We start from the raw sequence: 21,892 nt of genomic DNA, 5'->3' as shown, positions 1-21,892 counted from the left end.
CAGCATTGCCAAACCACACAGCAGGTCCTTCAGGGTCCAGTGCCCCTCTTTCTTGGACAATTGCCCCCATCCCAGGCCGCAGCTGAGGGTCTCATCGTGCTGGGTGTTGCCAGCGCTGGTGAACAGACGACCGAGCCGTGGAGACTGCACCAGGAAAGGCGACTACTGGTGAAGTCCGAGCCACCGCTTCAGGCCGACCCCAGCAGCAACCTCCCTTTCTTCTTCCATTTCCACACTGCTGTACTGTAGGCACTCAGCCTTGGTGTGAGCCGTGGCCAACCAGGCCTTGAATTCTGACAGCTGGGCAGCGACTCAAAGAGGCAACCTTTAGGATGGGAGGAGGAGCGAACTGCATGAGCTCAATTTAAAAGATGGCCACAGTCTCCTACATCACAGATACACATGGGCACACCCTCACACACTCCCATGGCACAATCAGCCAGCGGCACAGCCAGCCCTTCTGCAGGACTCTCAGCTCAGGACACTGCTCCTATGCATTGCCTTCTCCCCTCAGTCCAGCTCTGAGCTCATCTGAGCCACCAGTTGTTCCTTCTTATATGTGTTCACACTCCCAACAGGGCTGTGCCTAATGACCTGCAGGGAGCTCAGAGCCCAGGGGGCAAAGAGGCAGACCCATGAAATCAGGTACTTACCGGGCAGTATGATAAGGGCTCCGGCACAGGAGTGATTCTCTAACTCTGCCTGGAAGTGTGCAGGAAGGCTTCTCAGAGAAGATGAGATTAGGGCTGGGTCTTGAGGGATGAATAGGAGTTCACGAGGTAGTGCATTACCAACAAAGGAAGCAGCATGTGCAAAGAAAGGCTGGAGCACAAAGCTGTGGGGGGTGTGTGTGTGTGTGTGTGTGTGTGTATGAAGGTTATGCCTGAGGGGCAGGGCACAGCCCACAGAGTGCTTTGGGCTGGGTCTATATTGAACCCACTTCCTTTCTGCTGCTCTGGGCAGGGGACACGTGACCTGAGCCCAGCTGATCAACGTATCCCATACCGCTAGTACTGTGATGAGTTCAGAGATGGGCATGTGCCCAAGACAGCAGCTTTGGCTAGAGTCTTTGGTTCTCTCTGTCTGCAAGGGTTGCTGAGCTGGTAGGGTGCAAGCCTGGGGCTGCTGGAGGCCATCAGGGGAGAGCCCAAGAAGGAAGATGACACAGAGAACAACAGAGCTGAGAGATGAAGAGCCAGTGTCTTGATTTGAGCCCCTCTACCTAAAGCTAGCATCCTTGGCCTTCTCAGTTATGTAAGCTAAGACATTTGCTTGTTTGTTTAAATCACTTGGAGTTAAGTTTTTATGTCTTAGGGAACTGCCAAGGCCTGTCAAGGCAGGCTTTGACCCACACAGCCTCCCACTGCCCAGAATGATCCCGGGCCTGGCACCCTGCAAGGCAGACCCCAGCCATAGCTGCTCGGACCTGTCCATCCACCCACCCGCAGAACAGGAAAGGGTCCCTGGACATCCTGCCCACAGTGGCTGAGGCTGGAGGGTGCAGCTGGGCGTGTCCTTCTGTGTCTGGACATGAGGCACAGCAGCGGACTCTGGGTAAGTAGGACAACCAATCAAAGCCCCTCCTCCTCGTGTGTGTGTGTGTGCGTGTGTGTGTGTGTGTGCTGTGCACGTGTTAGTGACCAGCGGCAGCAGCAACAAAGAGCAGGAGCCCGGCCTCGCGGCTGACTCTGCCGCAGTGGAGGATGCCTGTGCTTCTTCCCGATGCTGGTTCTAGCCTGCTGGCCATGATTGGGTCCTTGCCCCAGGAGGCTGTGCGCAGAGCCAGGAAAGGCCTCTCCTTAGCAGGATCCTTCCTCTTCCCTCTCTCCTTCCCTCCCTAGTGGGAGATCCCTGGCAAAGCCCTTGGATGGGACTTCAGGACCAGGTCCAAGGGTCAGCATGGTGGCGAGGGGAAGTAAGGAAGAATGGAAGTAAGGAAGAGGAGAAAAGGGAGAACGGATAAAGTAGACTGAGGTGTCACTGGACGGCTGCTGTGTTAACCCTGTGGATGCTGCCACAGGGACGCTGCTGCTGCTGACAAAGTCGTCAGCATTTGCAAAACACCTACTATGTGCAATACATCCAGCAAGCCTGCAAGGCAGATTTCATTATCTCCATTTTACAGACCAGGAAACTGAGACTCAAGGAAGTCATGTGACTTGCCCACGGCTGCAGAGCTAGAGGTGGCAGAGCCGGAGTAGAGGCCAGCCTCTCTGCCTCTGTGAAGTCGGATCGGGCACGCTGACATCTCTAATGGTCCACCCAGATGCAGGTTGGTGCTGGCTCCGCCCTTGCTGTCTCAGTTCTCGAGAAGGTTGGCTTGGTGGTCCCCTGGCAGGCATAACTTCAGCTGGTCCCCAAGGTGACTCTGGGGCAGTGCAGGCTGAGGGGGCCACCCCCACTGGTAAGCAGAACCTGGACCCTGAAGTCACAGATCTGGGTCTGAATCATGGCTTTGGTGCGGTTGCAGCCTCAGTGCTATGTGCCCTGAGCCTCAGGATCCCTTGCCTGCAGGTGGGGCAGCTCTGAGGTAGGATGAGCCAAGTATGGAAAGCATGCAGTGTAGCACCAGGCACTTAGTAGGTGCTCAATTAGTGCTCACTCCTGTCATCTAGCAGATGAGCAAATGGAAGCAGCTCAGAGAGTGGGGTAGACCCAGCCCACACCTTTCAGCATCAAATCCTAGGACCCCTCCCCATCTGCTGCCATGAGATTTTTGGTGGGAGAGAAAAGAAGAGGTCAAGGTAATGAGCACCCTGCACAGCCATGTGTCACTCAGCATGCAGCTGGCTGGGCCTAAGCGAGCATGCCAGACCCTCAGAGTGGGTGCTCCTCTGGGAGCGAGAATGACGGGGGATGTGTACCTGGAGGGTGTGTAGCTTCTGCCTGAGAAACGAGTAAGACTTTGAGGGCTGGGGAGAAGGGAGGGCGTCTGGCCTGAGCACTGCCTAAGCCAAGGTGCGGGGGCAAGAACCGGCGTGTTCCTCAAGGTGTGAGAGAAAGCGAAGGAAGTGCAGGGATTGGGGCCCCCACGCCCCAGCCTTGGTGCCTGTTTGGAGAAGCTGAACAATGTGGAGCTGAGGGCTGCTGACTCACCCAGACTCAGCACCAGCCATCAGGGTGGGCTGTCCCACTAGGGGGTTGGAGCCAGAGGAGGAGCCCACCCTTGGCATGCCAGAGATTGCTTTGCTCTGAGATCTGTGCTGGTCAGTGGGGCCAGACACAGGCAGGAACAGGTCCTTCGTGTCCCATTTAACAGATAGCACTGCTGAGTCCCAAAGCACCAGTGGCATGGCCATGGTGAGGCCAGCGGCAGCAGCAGGTGGGAACACAGGAACCTGGGTGCCCCCAGACTGGTCCAAGGGCTGTTGCTGATGAAGAGAAAAGGAGGTCCAGTCACTTGGGGGTATGAGCCTACAAACCTCACCACATGCCTGCTTCTCGGGGTGATTTATGACCTCAGTGCCAGCAGGTGAGGGGCCACAATCCCATGTGGCGAGGGCCTGCCTCTTCCCTCTGTGTCCTGTACGTCACTCTCTGGTCCTTGGCACAGGCCATGCTTGCCCCTCACAGTTTTGCCCCTTGATGTCTGCACCTCCAGTCATGCCCTTTCCCTCTTCATTCCTTATGCCAGTTAACCCCTGTTCTCCTCCCAGAGGTGCCAGCTCAGGGACTTCTCACCCAAGGCGCTCCCTAGCCCCAGGTCAAGGTCCGGATCCTCCTACGGTGCTCCTACCAGATGTCCTCAGCTGCGAGTTCACGTGCGCCCTGTCTCCTGTATCCGTTTCTGTTCACTCGCTGGCCCTGTACCTGGCCCTGCACATGCCAGGGACATAGAGCATGCTCAAATACATGTCTGTTGAATGAATGAAGGAAGGAAGGAATGAATGAATGAATGAATGAATGAATGAACAAAGCAGGGAGTGTGTCCAGGGAAGAGCACAGACACTACTGCGGAAGACGTGAGTCCCAGCTCAGCTCAGCTCACTGCTGCCTGGGAGCATGCATGTGCCCTCACTGAACGGTTATAATAGTGATCTTACAAATCTGTCTGAGGAGCAGAGGAAGGCATGTGGGGGGCTCATGATATCTCCCAGAGATATGTCCATGTTGTGCCCCCGGAACCTGTGAACGAGAACTTACGGGGGAAAGGGACTGGGCAGATGGGGTTAAGGCAAGGATTTGGAGATGGGGAGATTATGGGCCACCTGGGTGGGTCCTACATACCATCATGGGGTCTTTTTAAGACAGCAGAGTAAGATCGGAGACACAGACGATGAGATGGCCATGCGACAGGGAGACAGAGACTACAGGGACATGGCCAGGAGCCGAGGAATGCTGGCAGCACCAGAAGCTGGGAGAGGCAAGGGCAGAGTCTCCGCTGGGGGCCTCTGAGGGTGCACAGCCCGGTGACATCTCGATCTTGGTCCAGTGATACTGATTTTGGACTTCTGACCTCCAAAACTGAGAGAACACCTTCTATCGCTTGAAGACACTGAGTTTGTGGGACTGTGTTTACAGCAGCCCCAGGAAATGAACTCGTCATGGAAAAAGTGTTGCATTGGCCTAGAGGGAGGTGGCAGACATCACTGTCATTGTTGCCATCGTTCTTCTGAGACTAAACTCTTAGCAGGGCTCCTGTGTTATTTGCTAGGAATAACCCAAGTTCCAGGAGATGCTCCCTTTGAGGCAGGCTGGCAGGGAAGGGGAACTCCCATGTTGGAGTGGAGGAAGGTGTCTGAGCCCTGCGTTCCTACACCCATGTGCACAGGGCTCTGGAGCAGGCTTTCCCGCCCACTGCCTGGATTTCATGGTCACTGACTCCCCATAGCCAGAATCCACCCAGCACACAGCCCTGGCATGCCATTTCCTCCTGCCTCGGAATGGCTGGCTTGCGTATGCCAGCCCTGCCTTTGGACCAAGACGCCTACCACCCACCAGGATCACAGGGCTATGGGTGGGGTCCACGGAGCTCCAGAGTGGAGAAGCTGGGACCTTTTTGCTGTTGCTGAGCTGCTCAGGACCAGGTGCCCACTTTCTCAGAAATGCTGGGCAGGCGTCCTCAGGGCCCACTGACCTGCTGGAAAGGAAGCTGGAGTCCCCAAAGCTCGCCTTGCCTCTCTTCCTCCCCAAACTGGACCTTCTTACTGCCAGGACAGGGCGTGCATGTGTCTGCTCTCCCAGGGCCTCCCTGTAGAGCAAGGCCAGCTCCTGCCACCCTCGGCTCTACCAAAAAATAGAAACAGAGCTCCAGAATGCTCCTCTGGATGGAATTCAATCTCCTCCCCAGGGTTTTCGTTTGTTGGTTTGGGTTTTTCTGTTTTGTTTCGTAGGTGAAACTGTACATTGGCAAGCTTGCTTACCGTTTCCCATACATTTGTTTAAAAAGTTCTAGAAATCAAGTGCTTTCCAAAAAGTACTAAGGGGATTTGCATTTTTTAAGAGCCGTGCAGCAAATTCTTTTGGAAAACAATGGAAAACTGTCCCTTCCTCAAACTGAAGCGCAGCCTATGTCTTTTGTCAATCTGCACTCTCCTGCGTGTCTGGTGGCAGTCTGTCCTCATGGGGACGCTCTGCGCATGGGAGCTGAGGCCACAGTGATCAGACGTTCATTGCTGATATGTGTCTGGGTCACTCTCCCCGATCAGCCGATGCTTACTGAGCATGGGCCTCTGATGGCACTGATGGTGGGGAGCTGGGGGTCTGAGGCAGACTTGGCCAGGGCCCCGCATGCACCCAGGTAGTGAGGGAGCAGGTGGTTGCAAACCTGACTGACAAGTGTTGTGCCCCACATTCCCAAGGTCTACTCTGAATCCACAAGTGCAGAGATCTCAGCAGACCACGTGAGTGCCCATGAAGCCATGGTGATGGTAAGACAGGCTGCTGCTACTTGGCAGGCACTCCCAAGACCAGCCACGAGCTCTGGAAATCACGGGCCCTCAATCCCATAGTTCACATTGGTGCTTTGGCCAAATCATCATGCCAGGACCTCTGGGGTCACAGAGAGAGAATGGACACTGACTACAGGCTTCTAACAGTACACAGGGTGCTGAGGCAGGGAGAGCGGCGGGAGGAGAAGAATTCACCCACTCTGCTGGTGCAATCTGAGAGGGCTTCCTGCAGGAGGTGGCATCTGAACAATGCCCAGACTCTTACAAGACAATGGAATGGAGGTGGTGAGTAGTATAGGCCTGGTGTTCTGAGACGGGAGAAGAGCTGAACAAGGGCATGTTGTACAGGGGAACAGCCACCATAGTCCAGAGGCTGAAGGCCTGACCAGACATCTGGGTGTGAGGAGAACATGTAGGGAAAACCGTAGTAGAAATGTCGGTAACCTACCTGAGCTACTTTACAATGGGAACTTCTCTTCACCCAAACCTGCCATCAAGAGAGTGAAGAGACCAGGCACAAACTGGGAGAGGATATTCACAGCACATATTGCTAACCACAGAAGGAGTAACCTTAGTGTGCAAAATACGTATTCAAATATGGGAAAAAGACGACCTCATAGAATAATGGGCAAAATAGCGAAACAGGCATTTCCCAGGAAGGAAACATTAGTGGCCAATAAGCATGTGAACGAACACTCAAGGTTCACTAGTAATAAGGGAAACAGAAAATTAGAATCACAGAAAAAACTCATCTTGGCAAAAATTAAAAGGTAGAGGCTATCACCTCCAAAGTGATGGGACAAGGATATCACAAGGATACGGGGCGAGGCCAGCTCTCAAACTCTGCTGGTGGGAGTGAGTGTTGGCAAAACCAGCGGGCGAAGTCTGGCAATGTCTAGGAGGGTGAGAACATGAATCCCCTGTGACTCAGCATTTCCGTTCCCAGACATGCATTTACTTTAAATAACCCCACACTTGGGGCCCAGAGGATGGCATAAAAGTGTTTCTGCAGTCATGTTCAAATTAGCAAAAACAGACATATCCCAAATGCCAGTCAACACAGACTGCTTCAGAGCAGCCCAAACAAATGAATGAAGAGCTCCACACATTAGCGGGAGAATCTTCAGAACAACGCGGAGTGTGAAAGCAAGTTCCCGAAGAATACCTCCGCAATGATTCCATGTATATAAAGCACGACAAGGCAAAACGAATTAATATATTGTTAGGGGAGTCAGACACAAGGTCAAACTGTCATAGATGTGAGGGGTGATAAACTCCGAATCCCAAAGAATGGTGGGGTGGGGAGGACCTGAGGCAGGAGAATGGGGAGCACATGGGACCTCAAATGTGCTGGCATGTCCCCAGTACTTAGAGTGAGCAGGGGATACAGTAAGGGTGTATATGTCATAATTACTCAGATATCTTAAACATGCTTTTGTTGTTCTTTTTCTTTTCTTTTCTGAGACGGAGCTTGGCTCTTGTTGTCCAGGCTGCAGTGCAATGGCATCATCTCAGCTCACTGCAACTTCCGCCTCCTGGGTTTAAGTGGTTCTTCTGCCTCAGCCTCCCCAGTAGCTGGGATTACAGGTGCCCACCACCACGCCCGGCTAATTTTTGTATTTTTAGTAGAGACGGGGTTTTGCCATGTTGGCCAGGCTGGTCTCGAACTCCCGATCTCAGGTGATCCCCCTACCTCAGCCTCCCAAAGTGCTGGGATTATAGGTGTGAGCCACCACACCCAGCCACTTTTGTTGTTCTTTTGCGTGTTTTCAATAATTAATAAGACCAATTTGTTTTTTTAAAAGGATGGCTGGGTAGAAGTAGGCTCTGATTTAAGTTGGCTGAGTGGATAGGGATTCTGGGAGCAGGACGGCTGCAGGGCTGGTGCTGGTGGGGAACTCAGGGCTGGTGGTGGTGGGGAACTCAGGGCTGGTGGTGGTGGTGAACGTGTGTGACTGCTGGAAAGCATCTGGGACTCAGTCGTCTACATGATCACTCCATGGGTCCTCTTGGCCACAACATCTATCTGTTGTCCAGGCTCCCTCCAGGCCATCTGCAACAGACACCATCCCATACATTCGACCTGCACTCACCCCATTCCCATTACAGACCCGGACACCACACCAGACCTGGCCAGCTTTCAGCTGTCACTCCCTATGCAGAGCCGTAATAAAGAAATCACTGTTTTCAGTTGACAAAGAGCAGATTTCTTACTAAGTAAACACTGACGTTTTGGTAGGGAAATTAAGTTATAAAATTGTGCCTACAAAGGAGGTAATACAGATGGACTTGGTTACAATCTAGCCACATGGTCCACAACAGTTGATTCATTCACTCACCCTTTATCAGCTTTCCCCGGGGAGCAGAATAAGAAGGTTATCAGCTTTTGCAAACAGAAAACTCAAAAAGCATAAAAGATAAGAGGGGATTATCAGGGAGACGTTTTTTCCTAGCAAAGTGAAGACTTTGGAGCAGGGTGGGGAGGGGAGGAGTGAGGTGCGGGGCCTGGAGGAAGCCTTGGGTTTGCTCCTTCTGTCCAGTGGAACCAGGAATGTGTCTGGGTCCGGGGAGGAGGCCCTGGGGGAGTCGGTCCTGCTTAGGCCCTCTCCAGGTGAACTGTGCCACTGACCTCCGAGTACATGGGGCCTTTGTCTGTAACAGAAGCCGCCCTTGGCTGAGCACTGCTGAACCGAATCTTCCAGAAAGTCAAGGGTTTAAAGCCATGGGTGGGAAGAAGGAAATAGGAGTAAGATGTGCAGTCTTGGGAGTGGGGGTTGGAGGGAGGCCTTCGTTAGTGGGAGAGATTTCATTATATTTTGCTAGAGGCCTGGGTTTTAGCGATGAGAAAGGGCCTGGGTGGCCGGCGGGCTGGATAGAAACTCCTCCACAGTGAGATTCTTAAACTCTGGCCCAGCCTGCCAAAGTGGTGTGTGGAATTTCCTTTCCTGGATGCCTGTCAAAACTAGCTGGTGAATCCTGAGCAGCTCATATGTATCTCTTCTTAGAGGCGGGTATGCTGCTGATTTGTACCAAGCCTTGATGAGAATGTGGTTTGAGAAGATTCTCCTCTTTTGCGGCACTGGTGTCTGCCTGGAAGTGGAGGCCCCTCACTGGAACAGGGCAACCCTAAGAAGGTGGTGGGGCCCTTGGTGGGTGGGGCTGGGGAAAGGCTGGGAGGTAGGGGGAGCTTTCATGCCTCCCTGCTGATAAATGCTTTCTGTTCCTGTATTCCTGGTGCTCTGGGCTCCCCATACCCCACTTCCAGCATACCACCCTGTCATTTTGCCCAATTTCTGCCCTCTCCCCAACCAGATCATGGGGTCTACGTGGGCAGCAAGACTGTGCCTCCTGGAGGTAGAAGAGGCATGAAGTTTGAGAAATTAGTGGGTGCAATGCACACTATTCAGGTGATGGATACTCTAAAAGTCTTGACTTCACTACAAAACTTATGCATGTCACAAAATTGGACTTGCATCCCATACATTTATACAAATAAAAATTCTATTAAAAAAGACTGTGCCTCCTTGGGTCCACATTCCCAGTGCCTGGCATGAGGCTGGCACACATGGTCCCTGGGTGAGTGTCCTCAGAGGAACGAGTACTAAGAACGTACCCCACTGAGTTAAGCAACTCTGAACTCTTGCTCTTTTGTTTGGGCAGCACAGGCCAAGTGTACATTTTAGAGGTGCAGCCCTGGAAGGAGAGGATTGAGGGATGGGGTTCCCGACATGTCCAGCACACTTCTTGATGGGCACCAGACATGCCATCAATGCTGCAGTGCTGGCTGCAGTGAGAGAGGCTTGAGGGCAGCAGCAATTTCTAACCTTTTCAAGCAGTGCCCGGGCACTGCTCACATTTTCCCTCAACACATCTTGACTCGGGCTGGCAGGAGTGGCCTCAAGTGACAGCACTTGGAATACAATAAATCCAGCAACAATGAGTTACACTGGATAAATGAATGCATCTGGCAGTGGCATCAGCTTCCACTGAGCGGACAATCTGAACATGCGCAGTCTAAGAGGACTCCCCGCCTCAAAGGCCAATCCACCCCACCAATGCCTAAAACTTTACTGTTAGTGAGTAACTCCTTTGGGTTGATTACTGTTCTGTTTCCATGTCTGCAGACAGAAGCAACACACTGCAGCCCTGAGAAGCATGGCGAGACTCTCTTTCCTCTCTGAGGACAATCACGGCACAGGGAAGAGCTCTGGCTTGGTGGGATCTCACAAGCTGAGCAGTCTTGGGGAGTTCTTAAATTCTGAGAACGCCCAGTTCTCTCCTCTATGAATCGAGGAGAAAATCCCCCACCTTACAGGGTGTTGGGAGGACTGAATAGGACACCACTGGCCCAGCACCCTGCAGGGTGTCTGCAGTGAAACGTGGCTTTCCTTCTAAAGTCAGCAGGGCAGTGATGAGAGGACTGTCCGCCACTTGGTATGTCCCAGGTGTGGTTCTACATGCTTTATAGACACCCATCACCACCATTTCACACAGGGAGCCACTATGTCCCCATTTTAGAGATGGGGCCACTGAGGCTTGTGGGGCTAAGCAAGCCCAAGGATGTAAAGAGTATAAGCAGCTTAGGCAAGTTGTGAGCCCAGGCCTCGACCCTGTTCTGTCTACATCCTGGGGGTATGGAGGGGAAATGTCCGACAGTGGGGGCCCTGAGGGACAGGAGAGGAACTGAAAAGGTCATCCCGATCTGCCGCAGCCCCTCCCCGACTGCATGCCCGCCCCGGCCAGCACATTAAGATTTGCTCCACTCCCCGGCCCCTCCTGCTCTTGGCTGACCACCACGGCTCTCTCCAAAGCCCAGAACCAGGCAGCTCCTCTTCTGTGAGGGATTGGCGTTCAGCAAAGATCACAGACCAGGCCATCTTATCAGACACGCTCCTCGTTAAACTTTTACAGGCCAGATTCCATTATAAATGAGCGTCTGTCCCACGCAGCCCAGCGAGTGCATTCTTGGCTTTGGGAATCTGAAGCTCTCAGAGCTGGGGAAGATTTTAGCAAGGGGTGGGGGACCAAAATGCCCAGTAAGTAATCTATGCTACTTACCAGGAGTGTATCACTGGAAAGGCGGTCAGCCTTCCCAAGCCTCAGTTTCCCCAATTATGAAGTGGGAGTGAGAGCACTACCTTCCTTGCAGGGAGGGTGACATGACATGAGCCGGGGGCTGGGCACAGACTCCTGCTACTGCTTCTCTGCTGGTCTGACCCGAGCATCCCACAGCCCAGAGAGGGGAAGCGGACTGCCTGATGGGGTCTCAGGGCCCTTGACATCACAGTGAGCCAAGGCTCCACATCTAGTCAGTCTACCCTCAGACAGCTGTGGAAGGAGGGTTTGCTGCCCGACACATCGCCTGGACCCAGGGTTTCCGGGCTCCCTGTCTACCTGCTGTCCAGTTGCTCTGAAGAAGCGGTCAGCAACAGCTGGTTTTAAGGAAGAGCTCCCTGGAGATGGAGAGGCAGTGTGGACCCATGTGGGAAGGAGGGACAAGTTGCCTGGTGAGTGACACTGGGCCCACCCAGCATCTCATCCCAGGGGGCAGGTGGACATGCCCTTCGGAAGTCTCCTCCTTCCTCTAGGCTCTGAAAAGAAAGAAGCATGTTTGCAGAGGGAGGAGAAGGTTCTTCCCAAAAAACAAACAAAGCCAATCCTCTATGAATCCTGAACCTCGGGTGCTGTGCCAAGAATCAAGAAGAAAATATCTTTCTGCTCAACCCACCCGCCTCAGTGAATGACTGAGGACAGAGTCATAAGGGCCCAGGATGACACTGGTGAGTCACAGGCTGAGCAGGCTGCTGTGTTCATTAATCTCATGGCGAATGGTGCAGTCTTTATGGGACACTGACCTTGGAAAAAGCAATCTTCAAATCCCCCCAGACTGGAAAGTTCATGAGTTCAGCCCTGTAACAGCAAAGAAACTACTCTCTTAACTGAAGCACACCGACACCGGGCTAAACATCCCCATTAACAAGCAGTCTCGGGGACCAAGTGGGGCTGCAGACACTCTTCATGCTGTCTCTGGAGGCCCTGGGTAATGCGCATTGTGCGTGACCAAGCGTGTGGATGAAAGGGAGGTGAGGCCCCCATGCCCACCAGCTAGCATTCGCTCTCTTGCCCTAACATACCTGGGCCTGGGTTCATAGCTACAACCCTGAGCCATCTGTGCCAGCAAGAGCCCTCTCGTCTCTCCTCTGGGAAGGGTGGCCTTGGGCCGTGACTGCCAATGCAATGCAAACCAACTACAGCTCAGGATCAAGAGATCTGCAGGAAGCCATCAGCAGTGGTCAGGTTGGGGGTGGAGTCACGGATGTCAGAGGTCAGAGGGTGCCACGCAGGAGGAGAAAGGAAGGCTGAGATACTGCAGCTGTTCCCACCTCATACACTCACTGCCTTTTGCAAGCTGAGAATATGAATAAGTTTAGGTCAACATGGAGGGACTTGTCTGTGAACGGGTTATCATGAGGAACCAGGGGATTTTTAACAATCCGTGTTTTGGCGGTGAGGCGCTGTCAGTGATGAGTCCAGAAAGCCAACAAGCAGCTCTGGGCCTGCTTTCCCGAAGGTCAAGCAAGCAGGGGGGCCTGCAGCGGTCCCCAAACGCTGGCCTGTGGGTGCCTGTAAATAAGCAGATTTCCGGGTTTCACCCTAGTCTGAAAGTTAACAAGAACTCCTGGGGCCAGGGCCTGAGAATGGGCATCTTTAAGACGCACCCTGTTTGTTCAGATCTGCAGCCAGGTTTGGGAACCGCTGCATGGGGCAGTTTCTATACGCCCTTCTGGGCGGAAAGCAGCTGAAATTGGTCCTTTGAAGCCCCAGGGAAGGGCAGGGCAGGGCAGGGTTGGAAAGGTCCTCAAAAGCAACATAGGGAGCTGAAGGTCCACCCCAGCCTCCCGAACTGGGAGCATGGACTTCTACATTCCCTTCCAGGACACAAGTTAATGTTGGCCCAGGGCAGGCCAGACTCATGTTTGTGTGACCACACACACCGAGGAAATGGGGAGCACCAGCTGGGGGACTCTTCCTCGTCACACCTCAGCCTTGCTCCCCATGACACCCTGGCAAGCCTATTTCTGGGAGGCAGGGGGCCCAGAGGGCGTCTGAAGAGTTTCTCTTTCCTGTTAGCATCACAAGATTGGAGAGCCTGCTGGGGGGTGTCTGTCTCTATTCATAGCCGGCCTTCTCTTCTCGCCCTTGTGTGGACTCTTGGAGACTCAGGGATGTCCCCATGGAGTCTCAAGAGAACCTTGCTTGACCAGCAATCACACCCCTGCCCCATTTGTCTCCCCATCCCTCGTGGTTTGCGCAGCCCAAAGACACTGCAGCAGGAGTCCACGGCGGTGACTTTCCTCCCTCGGAACCACGCGAGCATCAGTAAGCCATGCAAGTCTGCTGTGAGTTTGAACCTTAAGTGACCGGGAAGGGCGCTCTGCAGAGGAGTGGGCTTGGGTGTCTATGAGGAGACCACTGAGCCGGGCTGGGCTGCGTGGCTATCTTCACGCCAACCTCCATGCCCTGCCTTCCCCACGTGCAGCTGCCTGTTTACAGCCAGGTGGTCAGCCCTGGTCCTGCTCCCCTCTCCCCAGGGCCACTGTAGCAGCTCTAGCAGGTCCTCTCACCACAGCTCCCGCCCTTCTCCTGTCCATTCCCTAACTGCTCCTGTAGTTGCCTGAAAATAAATCTGACCACTCCCTGCTGCTCCTGGTTGCCAAAAGGAGGAAGTCCAAATTCCTCAATGGGGGGAAAGAAGGATCCCCTCCCCACGCCGCACCACAGCACTCCTTCAGCCCATCGCCCACCTTCCACGCTGCAGCCCCTGGACAGTCCACTCTCCCGGGGACATGCTGTGGCCAGCCTCTGCCACCCAGTCTCCCAGCAGGCCACGGCCCCCTTCTCAAATCAGTAAGTGAGGATAACAACAATGATCATGACTGCTGCTCATATCCATTGCATGTTTCCAAAGTGTTCTAGATGCTTTACTCGCATTACCCTGTTTCCTTCTCAAAATAACTCAGTTGGCTGGTTTCTGTGGGTTGTCTCAGCGGATCTGGCCCTTCTACATATGAGAGAGCTGAGGATAGTTAATTCATGTTAACCAAACTAGGGGGTTCAGCAATGGGTCCCAGGGCGGGTAGCCTGGCAGGCTGAGAACTGACGATGGCAGGCTCTTGGGTGATAACCAAGGTACTCCCGAGGGGCAGAAGTCAGGGCAGAATGAGAGAGTGCAGGGAACACCTCTCTGGAGCCTGCACACACCGGGTGCACCCTCCTGAAGCTATCGGGATCCTGAGAGGGACGGGGAGGGGGTCTGCGTGCTTGAACAGTGGAAAGCAGGAGGTGCAGGGCTGAGTGGTGGGCACACCCACGAAATGGTCACCAGTTCAGGGCAGCAGGCAGAGGCTCAGGCTCAGCCGACACAGAAATGAGATGACACCGCACCTCATTTGCTGTGCAAACATCTGTGTAATTAGACACATTTCGTGCCGGCAGGGAGAAGCGGGCTACAACACGGGCTTGATGGATCGGGATGCTCCACCAGGCTCCAGCCACATTCATCACGGAAGCCAGAGCCACGGGGCCATTTTCCTCACAGGCTTTGTCCTGGTTCCCACCCGGGGCCCTGGGGCGGAGGAGGTGAGGGCTTGGGCTTGCCGGAGCCCAGGGCCAGCCCTGAGGGTCTTGCTGTGTCCCCCACCCGAATCAACTGTCCTGAGGATAGTGTGGAGCTGCTGGAAGCCCACCCCAGCAGGACCAGGTAGGGATGGAGGGCTCTGGGAACACCATGCTGCTGCCCATCACTGGGGCTTAACCAGACTAGCCCCTCCTTGGCTGGGGAGGAGATCTGCACTCCAGAGCCTCATCTCCTTGCCCTCACAGAAGTAACTACCTTGCAGGGATGTCACATAGAAGTCACTGTGCCTCTCTGAGCCTCAATGTCTGCATCTGCAAGATGAAGCTTAATCCCCATCTCATAGAGCAATCAGGAAGATTCACCAGTACAATACACCAGGGCCCAGGGCCATGCCTGGCCTGCTGCAGACCCATGCAAATTATAAATATGCTTTACTGTATTCTACTGGTTGATGCCAGACTCCACACTGGGGCTCAGTGATCCCAAATAACCTGAATAACGCCCCCCAAGAACTTCCACACCCTAATCCCTGGCATTTGTAAGTGTTTCCTTCTACGGCAAATGGGACTTTGGAGACGAGACTACTTTAAAGATCTTGAAATGGGAGCCACAAGTGGATTATCCCAATAGGCCCGAAAGGCAATGGCAGGTGTCCTTAGAAGAGAGAAGCAGGGGAGGAAACTCCCACAGACCAGGAAGAAGGCGAGGTGAGGACAGAGCAAGGGGGAAAAGGTGATGTGTGTGAGGATGGGGCTGTAAGCCAAGGAATGCAGGCAACCTCCAGAACCTAGAAATGCCAGAGTCTCTCCTGGAGCCTCCAGAAGGAACCAGTCCTGCCAACTCCTTGATTTTAAGCACCATTAGACTTATTTCAGACTTGCGACCTCCAGAACGATATGAGGATAAGTTTACATTGTTTTAAGCCATGAAATTTGTGGTAATTAGTTACAGCAGCCTTAGGAATCTCTTCAGGAATCCAACCAGTGAAAGAGCTGAGTAGGCCAGGAGGGACAAGGCTGTCCCTGCAGGCCTCTGGCTGGGCCACCCCTCCCTGCTGCATGCCAGCATCCACGGCCCCCTTTTCCAGGTGCTCTGCTCACACCCAACCCTCACTGCCCAGGGAAGGAAGCAGGCCCTACCCAGAGCTGGAGCATGGCAAAGCCTGGTGAAGACCCAGGCCCCTTCCCGGCTGAGGACTCCCACCTGCACAGGGAAGGACAGCGCTGAGGGTCCCCCTTCTCAGCGGGGGCTCTGCCTGCAGCCAGGGCTCTCAAGCCGGAGCCTGAAGCTGCATTACCTGCAAAGCATGGCATACATAGACACAGGCCCCTTCCCCCGAGTCTCTGACTCAGTGGGACTGGGCTATGGCTTGAGGATCTGCATTACCCACAACAGACTCGCAGGGGACACTGCTGCTGCTTGGCTAGGGGTTCTAGGAGCGACTGGACTCGGGGCAGTGCCCTAACGAAGAGCTGAGGTGCTGTCAAGAAGGGCTCAGCTGGACTCGCCTGAGGGACCCATGGTCCATACTTATGCTCCCACAAGAAAGGCCAGCATGCAGTGGAGGGCCTGAGCTCAGGGGGCTGGAACTTGATTTCTAACTTCCAAAGTGGGTGAGCCATAGGGTTAGTCATCTACCCACTCTGTGCTGCTTTGGCTCCTTCATTTGTAAAATGGAAAAACACAAAATGACTCTCTTTTGGGTTGTTGAGAAGATTAAATGGCATGAACACATAAAAGCGTTTATAGCAGGGCTTGTTCACAAAGTCAGTTATGATGGGGAATGGTGGTCATCACTGTTGGGGTCTTCCTACACTTCGGGTGGTGCCTCTACACACTTCAGGTGTGTAGGGAGAGGTGAGTCAGGACATTCACCTGCAGGGGGAAGCAGTCCAGCATGGGCTCTCTTTGCACGAAGCTCTCAGCATTGCCCGGGTCTCCTGACCAACATCCTGCGCAGGAAGCACTTTGAGGCAGGCCTGCTCTGCCCGGGATCCGTGTCACCGAACCAGCCAAACATGACTCGTGAGCAAGAATCAGCAACAGCAACCCTCTCCCAAATAGGGACCGAGCTCCCTGGGTCCTCCCAGGAGTCTCAGACGCCACCGACTGAGCAATTTTTGGGTGGCCCAACTAGTTCCAAACACAGGCACCTTCCAGAGGCTTCTCTGGCTGTGGTCTCAGCCACCTGCAGGTGGAGGTGCCCTGGAGGTGAGCAGAGGGTGGAAATCACCCCAACACCCACCAGACAGACACAAGGCTGCTGTGGCGGATCCTAGTCAAGTGAGAACCAGGTATGCGCACTGAAACAAAACAAAAAGCTCCCAACATGTCAACAGGACACTGAGGACAACTGGAAAGGACTCCCAATGGCCAAATCTGGGACAACTAGAACAACATAATAAATAGTGATAATCATAGAGTATAAATAACCATGCATCCATGTGCATAACAATAGACAATCAAATATATAAAGAAATGTGGGAGGCGGGACAGCTTTTCCTTACAGGAGAATTCCAACCACTAAATGTGGACAAAATGATAGAAACAGAAAATTGCCATTTGGCAAACACTAGTAATGACTGTTTCTGGCAAGAAGCATTGATGGATGTGTAAGTGAGCGGGTGGAAATATGATAAGAAACAGGATATTTCCATATCCTCTAAGGATTACCCCACAAGATACTTCTTGATTACGAATGGGACAACTTTAAAGCAGAGAAGCCAGCAGACAGCCTCATAACCAAGTGATCAACATTTCCAGCAATGAGAAGCCTGAAGATCACAGTCCTCCTGACAGGACGCCTGCAAAGGACACATATCACTTTTACAGTATTATTCCCAAAATGCATGATCCGAATGTCATCATGAAACAGCATCGATCAGGCAAACCCAAACCCAGAGACATCTTATATAGTAACTGGCCTGTACTCTTTAAAACTGCCAAGGTCATAAAAGACAAAAGAGACCAAGGAACCGTCCCAGACAGGAGATAACGAAGGAGTCTCGACAACCAAGTACCACGTGGGGTCCAGGACTGGGTCTCGAACTGGGTAAAAAAGACACTAGTGGGCAACTGAGCAAATGTGGATAAGCTCTGAGGGTGAGTTAACCGCATTCTGTCCGTCTTGGGTTACGTAAGATGCCAACATTTGAGGAGCTGCATGAAGTGTATCCAAGAAAGCCTTTATGGTTTTTGGAACTGTTTTTGTACGACCTTCATTATTTCAAAGTAAAACAATTTTTAAAAAGAAAGGAAAAGTCCCAGGTTTGCTCCGTCTTGGGGAGGCAGTGGGTGTCCTGAAACAGGACTCTGCTCAGGCACAATGCTGTGAGCACAGGGAGGGCCCAGCGAGTGTTGACTGACTTCACTGGGATGGGAGATGGTAGAGGCAGGAGGATGTGCCTTCACAGGTGGCGGGCGGGGAGAGGCTCTCTCTCCACTCAGCGAGTACTGGTTGTACACCTATTCATGTCAGCTGTTGAGACACAGAGGTGGGAGGAGAGTTCAGAGCCAGCTGGGAGGCAGGTGCAAAAATGGATGATGATCCTGTGGATCCAGGGCAGCAGCCCCTACTCAGTGTGAAGGATCACAGTGCCCCTGAGGAGGTGACTCCTTAGTTGAGGCTTGGAGGTGGCCTGATAGGGGGAGGTTCCAGGCACATTGGGCAGGCAACCAGCCCCAGGCACAGAGACACGGGACAGAACCACAGAAGCAGCTTGGCATGAACAGGTGAGGGGGCCGGAGGGTGTGGGCATGAAGATGCTGGGTTGAGAGGGGTCTTAGGGCTGGCTGACCTTTGCAAGAGCTATCCTGGAGGCAGGTATGGGGAGCAGTGGAGAGTTCGGGGGTAGGGAGAAGAAGGGGCCTTATTTCCTGGAAGGATAGCCAGGGACCAAGATTTTGAGTGCTAAAGGCCAAGAAAATGATACCAGCCAATGAGCTTAGAGGCCCCAGGTGGGTATGACGGGGACAGGGCTAGGCAGGTGGAAACCACATGGTGACCCCACCCCTTCTACCTGGGGACCTCAAAGCTAGGAAATAGGAAGGGCCCCAAAGCATCACTTGGAGCTTGTCCTTTTAAGTACGGTGACTATACAATTTACTAGTCAAAGGGGGAGACGTGACGAAGTGAAAAAGGGTGCTCTGAATTATTATGCTGGAACAACATACACCTAAGATCACTTTACTTATACAGGATCTTAGACCTAGAGAGGATTCCCACTTCGTGGATGAAGAAAGAGCTCCAAACCATGCATAGATACACCAAGGAAGCCCAGAGCCTTAGAAATGGTGATGTGGGCTGGGGGTGGTTGGTATTTATATGCTGCCCACCCACACGCTCACACAGGGTCCCAGGCCATGATGGCAAAGGTGATCGCCCGCTCAGGACAACGTAGATCAGGAACCCCCAAAAGAAAGACAGAGGCAGGAGATGTGGCTGAGGCTGTGGCCTCAGCCATGGCAGGTGACTGCACGCCAGGAGCAGCAGGCAGAGGGCAGGACTTACCCATGCACACCGTGGACAGAATGAGGCTCGTAATGGTACCGTCCTTCCTGGTGTCGCATGTCAATCGGTAGGGGCGCATGGAAGGGTGGCAAGAGATGCTGCGGCACTGCAGAGGGGGAGAAAGAAACAAGACTTCAAAAACTTTTCCCCTCCCTCAAAAAGCTACTTTCAAAGGGCTTTAAAGCTCAATGAATTTCATAGCAAGAGCAGCCAGGACAAGGGGCTCCGTGGTGCCTGCGCGATCACACACCCACGAAGGGGGATGAATAAATAATCAAAGTCCGCCCGAGAATCCTACATCTTCCACATAAAAGATCCCCAACTGCGCTCTTGACAAAGACAAGCAGCTAAGCACTCTTTGAACTCGGGGAGATTACAGGCAGGGCCACGAAACTGGGCTCAGCCCGCAAATCAGGGCTGACAGAGCGACAGGCTCCAACTCCGCCGGCTTCTGCCCATGCCGGCCCCGGCTGCGTGTGGCTCCAGCAGCACCAGGTTACGGCATCCGGATGTTGCAGTGCACACAGGCTGGAGGTATTTACCTAGAGTCATTTGTGAAGGCAGGGCCCACAGATGGTGCCGCCAGCCTCACGAAGGCCAAATCCCACCCAGCTTCTGTCCCGTTTTGCTGGCAGTATAAAGCGGACATCTATGTGGATCTGTTAGTTCTCCAGCTCTTAATATTAATTCTTGACCCCTAAACGCTGTCGGGTGCCCCCAGGATCGAAAACACCAGCACGTGTGTGTCAGTTTCCAGAGCTGAGTCAGCCTCCTGTCTGAACTTGGCCTGCCCTCAACAAATCATCATGATAATTGTAGGATGCTCTTTGTTTATTAAAAAAAAATTCCTGGGTACCCTGGAGGCAAACATAATTATAGGCTTTAGGAAAATACAGATTTTAACAAAGTAGTTATACTGGGAAAAGGTGGGGATTTCTTAGTCGACTCTCCTTCAATCTGAAGGCCACAGGCCAGTGGGAAGCAGGGTAAAGTTTGGATTTCTAATATTTTAAAGAAATGTGGATGGGTTTGTGATAGGTATGTACAGGTCAGCTGACTGCTAGGCTAAGAAATGCAGACAAAGTTTTAGGAGAGACGGGGTTTCATCATGTTGGCCAGGTTGGTCTCAAACTCCTGACCTCAGGTGATCCATATGCCTCGGCCGGCCAAAGTGCTGGGATTACAGGCAAAGAGCGAAACTTCATCTCAAAAAAAAACAAAAAAACAAAAAAACAAAAAAGAAACAAACAAACAAAAACTGCAGAAAAATAATGCTACTAACTGTTTCTGTGCAAACAGATTCTGGTACAACACCATAAATACTATGAATTCCATTTTTTTTTTCCTTGTAGTAAAGACATCTAAAATTTACCATTTAAACCTTTTCTTTTCTTTTTTTTGAGACGGAGTTTCGCTGTCTCCCAGGCAGAGTGCGGTGGCGTGATCTCGGCTCACTGCCAGCTCCGCCTCCCGGGTTCACACCATTCTCCTGCCTCAGCCTCCCGAGTAGATGGGACTACAGGCGCCCGCCACCATGCCCAGCTAACTTTCTTGTGTGTATTTTTTTTAGTAGAGACGGGGTTTCACCGTGTTAGTCAGGATGGTCTCGATCTCCTCAGCTCGTGATCTGCCCACCTTGGCCTCCCAAAGTGCTGGGATTACAAGGCATGAGCCACCACTCCCGGCCCATTTAAACCATTTTTTTACACGCACTGTTGAGTGGCATTAAGCACCTTCACATTGTTGTGCAATAATCACCACCATCCATCTCCACAACTGAAACTCTGCACCCACGAAACACTAACTCCCATTCCTCTCCCCGAGTCCCTGTGCATCCACCATTCTTCCTCCTGCCTCTATGAATTTCCCATGCGAGCTATGTCGTGCAAGAAGGATCATACAGTATTTGTCCTTTTGGGACTGGCTTATTTCACTTCACATAATGTCCTCAAGGTTCATCCATGTTACAGCCTGTGCCAGAATCTCCTTCCTTTTTAAGGCTGAATAATAATCTATTGTACTGGATAGACCACATTTTTTTGTCCACCCATCTGTCAATGGATGCTTGGGTTGAACACAATGGATTCTTAACGGGAAGACATTTTTCTCCTGAAATTTTAACTTTAATTTTTACATGTTCAACTCCATCTTCATAATTTCACAATACTGGCACTTTCCATGGGGACCAGGAAAAACAAAAGCAAATCTTCTCACCCTGATTCAATCAGTTTGCCCAACTCAGACTCAAAGAAGAGTTGGTCGCAGGCATGTGGTCCCAGCCTCTGGCCCAGCTATCACTTCCAGAGCCCCCGAGTGCTGGGAGGACCACCTTTTCTCTGAGGCCCTGGCTGCACACAGGTGAGCTGGGCACATGGCTGTGACTAAGGCCGCTGTGACAGGACCACTAGGTGCTCTGGAGGCTGGGGACCCTGAGGGTCAGAGCTCGCTCACCTGCTGCATGACTTTTGCAAGTTTCTTTGCCTCTCTGAGTCTCCATTTGTTCATCTGAAAATGGATAACAGTAACTACCTACAATGGCTGCTGTGAAGATGTAAAAAACCCACACAGAGGAGGTGCTTCGCCCAGAGCCTGTGCAGATAGGACGCACTCAACAAGTGTCACTGCTGAGGAGGACAAGTGGCACTCATGTTTGGAGCCTCCAAAGTCCATCATCAAACTATGAATTTACTTATGTGAGGCACAGGACAAGTGGCTTATACTGGGTGCAAACCCTAGGGAGGGTGGGGGGCCAAGCACTGCTTACTCACAGACAAAGAGACCACTGGATCCCCAGGGAGCCAGCAGGGAAACAGTGACCGCTTTCCCAAATGTATAGAAAAGGGCCTTAAAAAC

General features: G+C 52.7%; 1 protein-coding gene across 1 annotated transcript in view; it reads right to left on the bottom strand.

Moving 5' to 3' along the window:
* Positions 1–21,892, bottom strand: part of LOC112617179 (zinc finger protein GLI2-like) — a 201,395-nt gene that overhangs the window by 47,331 nt on the left and 132,172 nt on the right. The window contains exon 3 of the mRNA XM_025373939.1: positions 19,040–19,145. Within this exon, the coding sequence (XP_025229724.1) occupies positions 19,040–19,145 (106 nt within the window). The remainder of the gene's footprint in view (positions 1–19,039; positions 19,146–21,892) is intronic.

Source organism: Theropithecus gelada, unplaced genomic scaffold, assembly GCF_003255815.1.
Source record: "Theropithecus gelada isolate Dixy unplaced genomic scaffold, Tgel_1.0 HiC_scaffold_15884, whole genome shotgun sequence".
Taxonomy (NCBI): Eukaryota; Metazoa; Chordata; class Mammalia; order Primates; family Cercopithecidae; genus Theropithecus; species Theropithecus gelada.
Note: the sequence above shows the minus strand (reverse complement) of the source record. Positions and strands in the feature narration are given on the sequence as shown.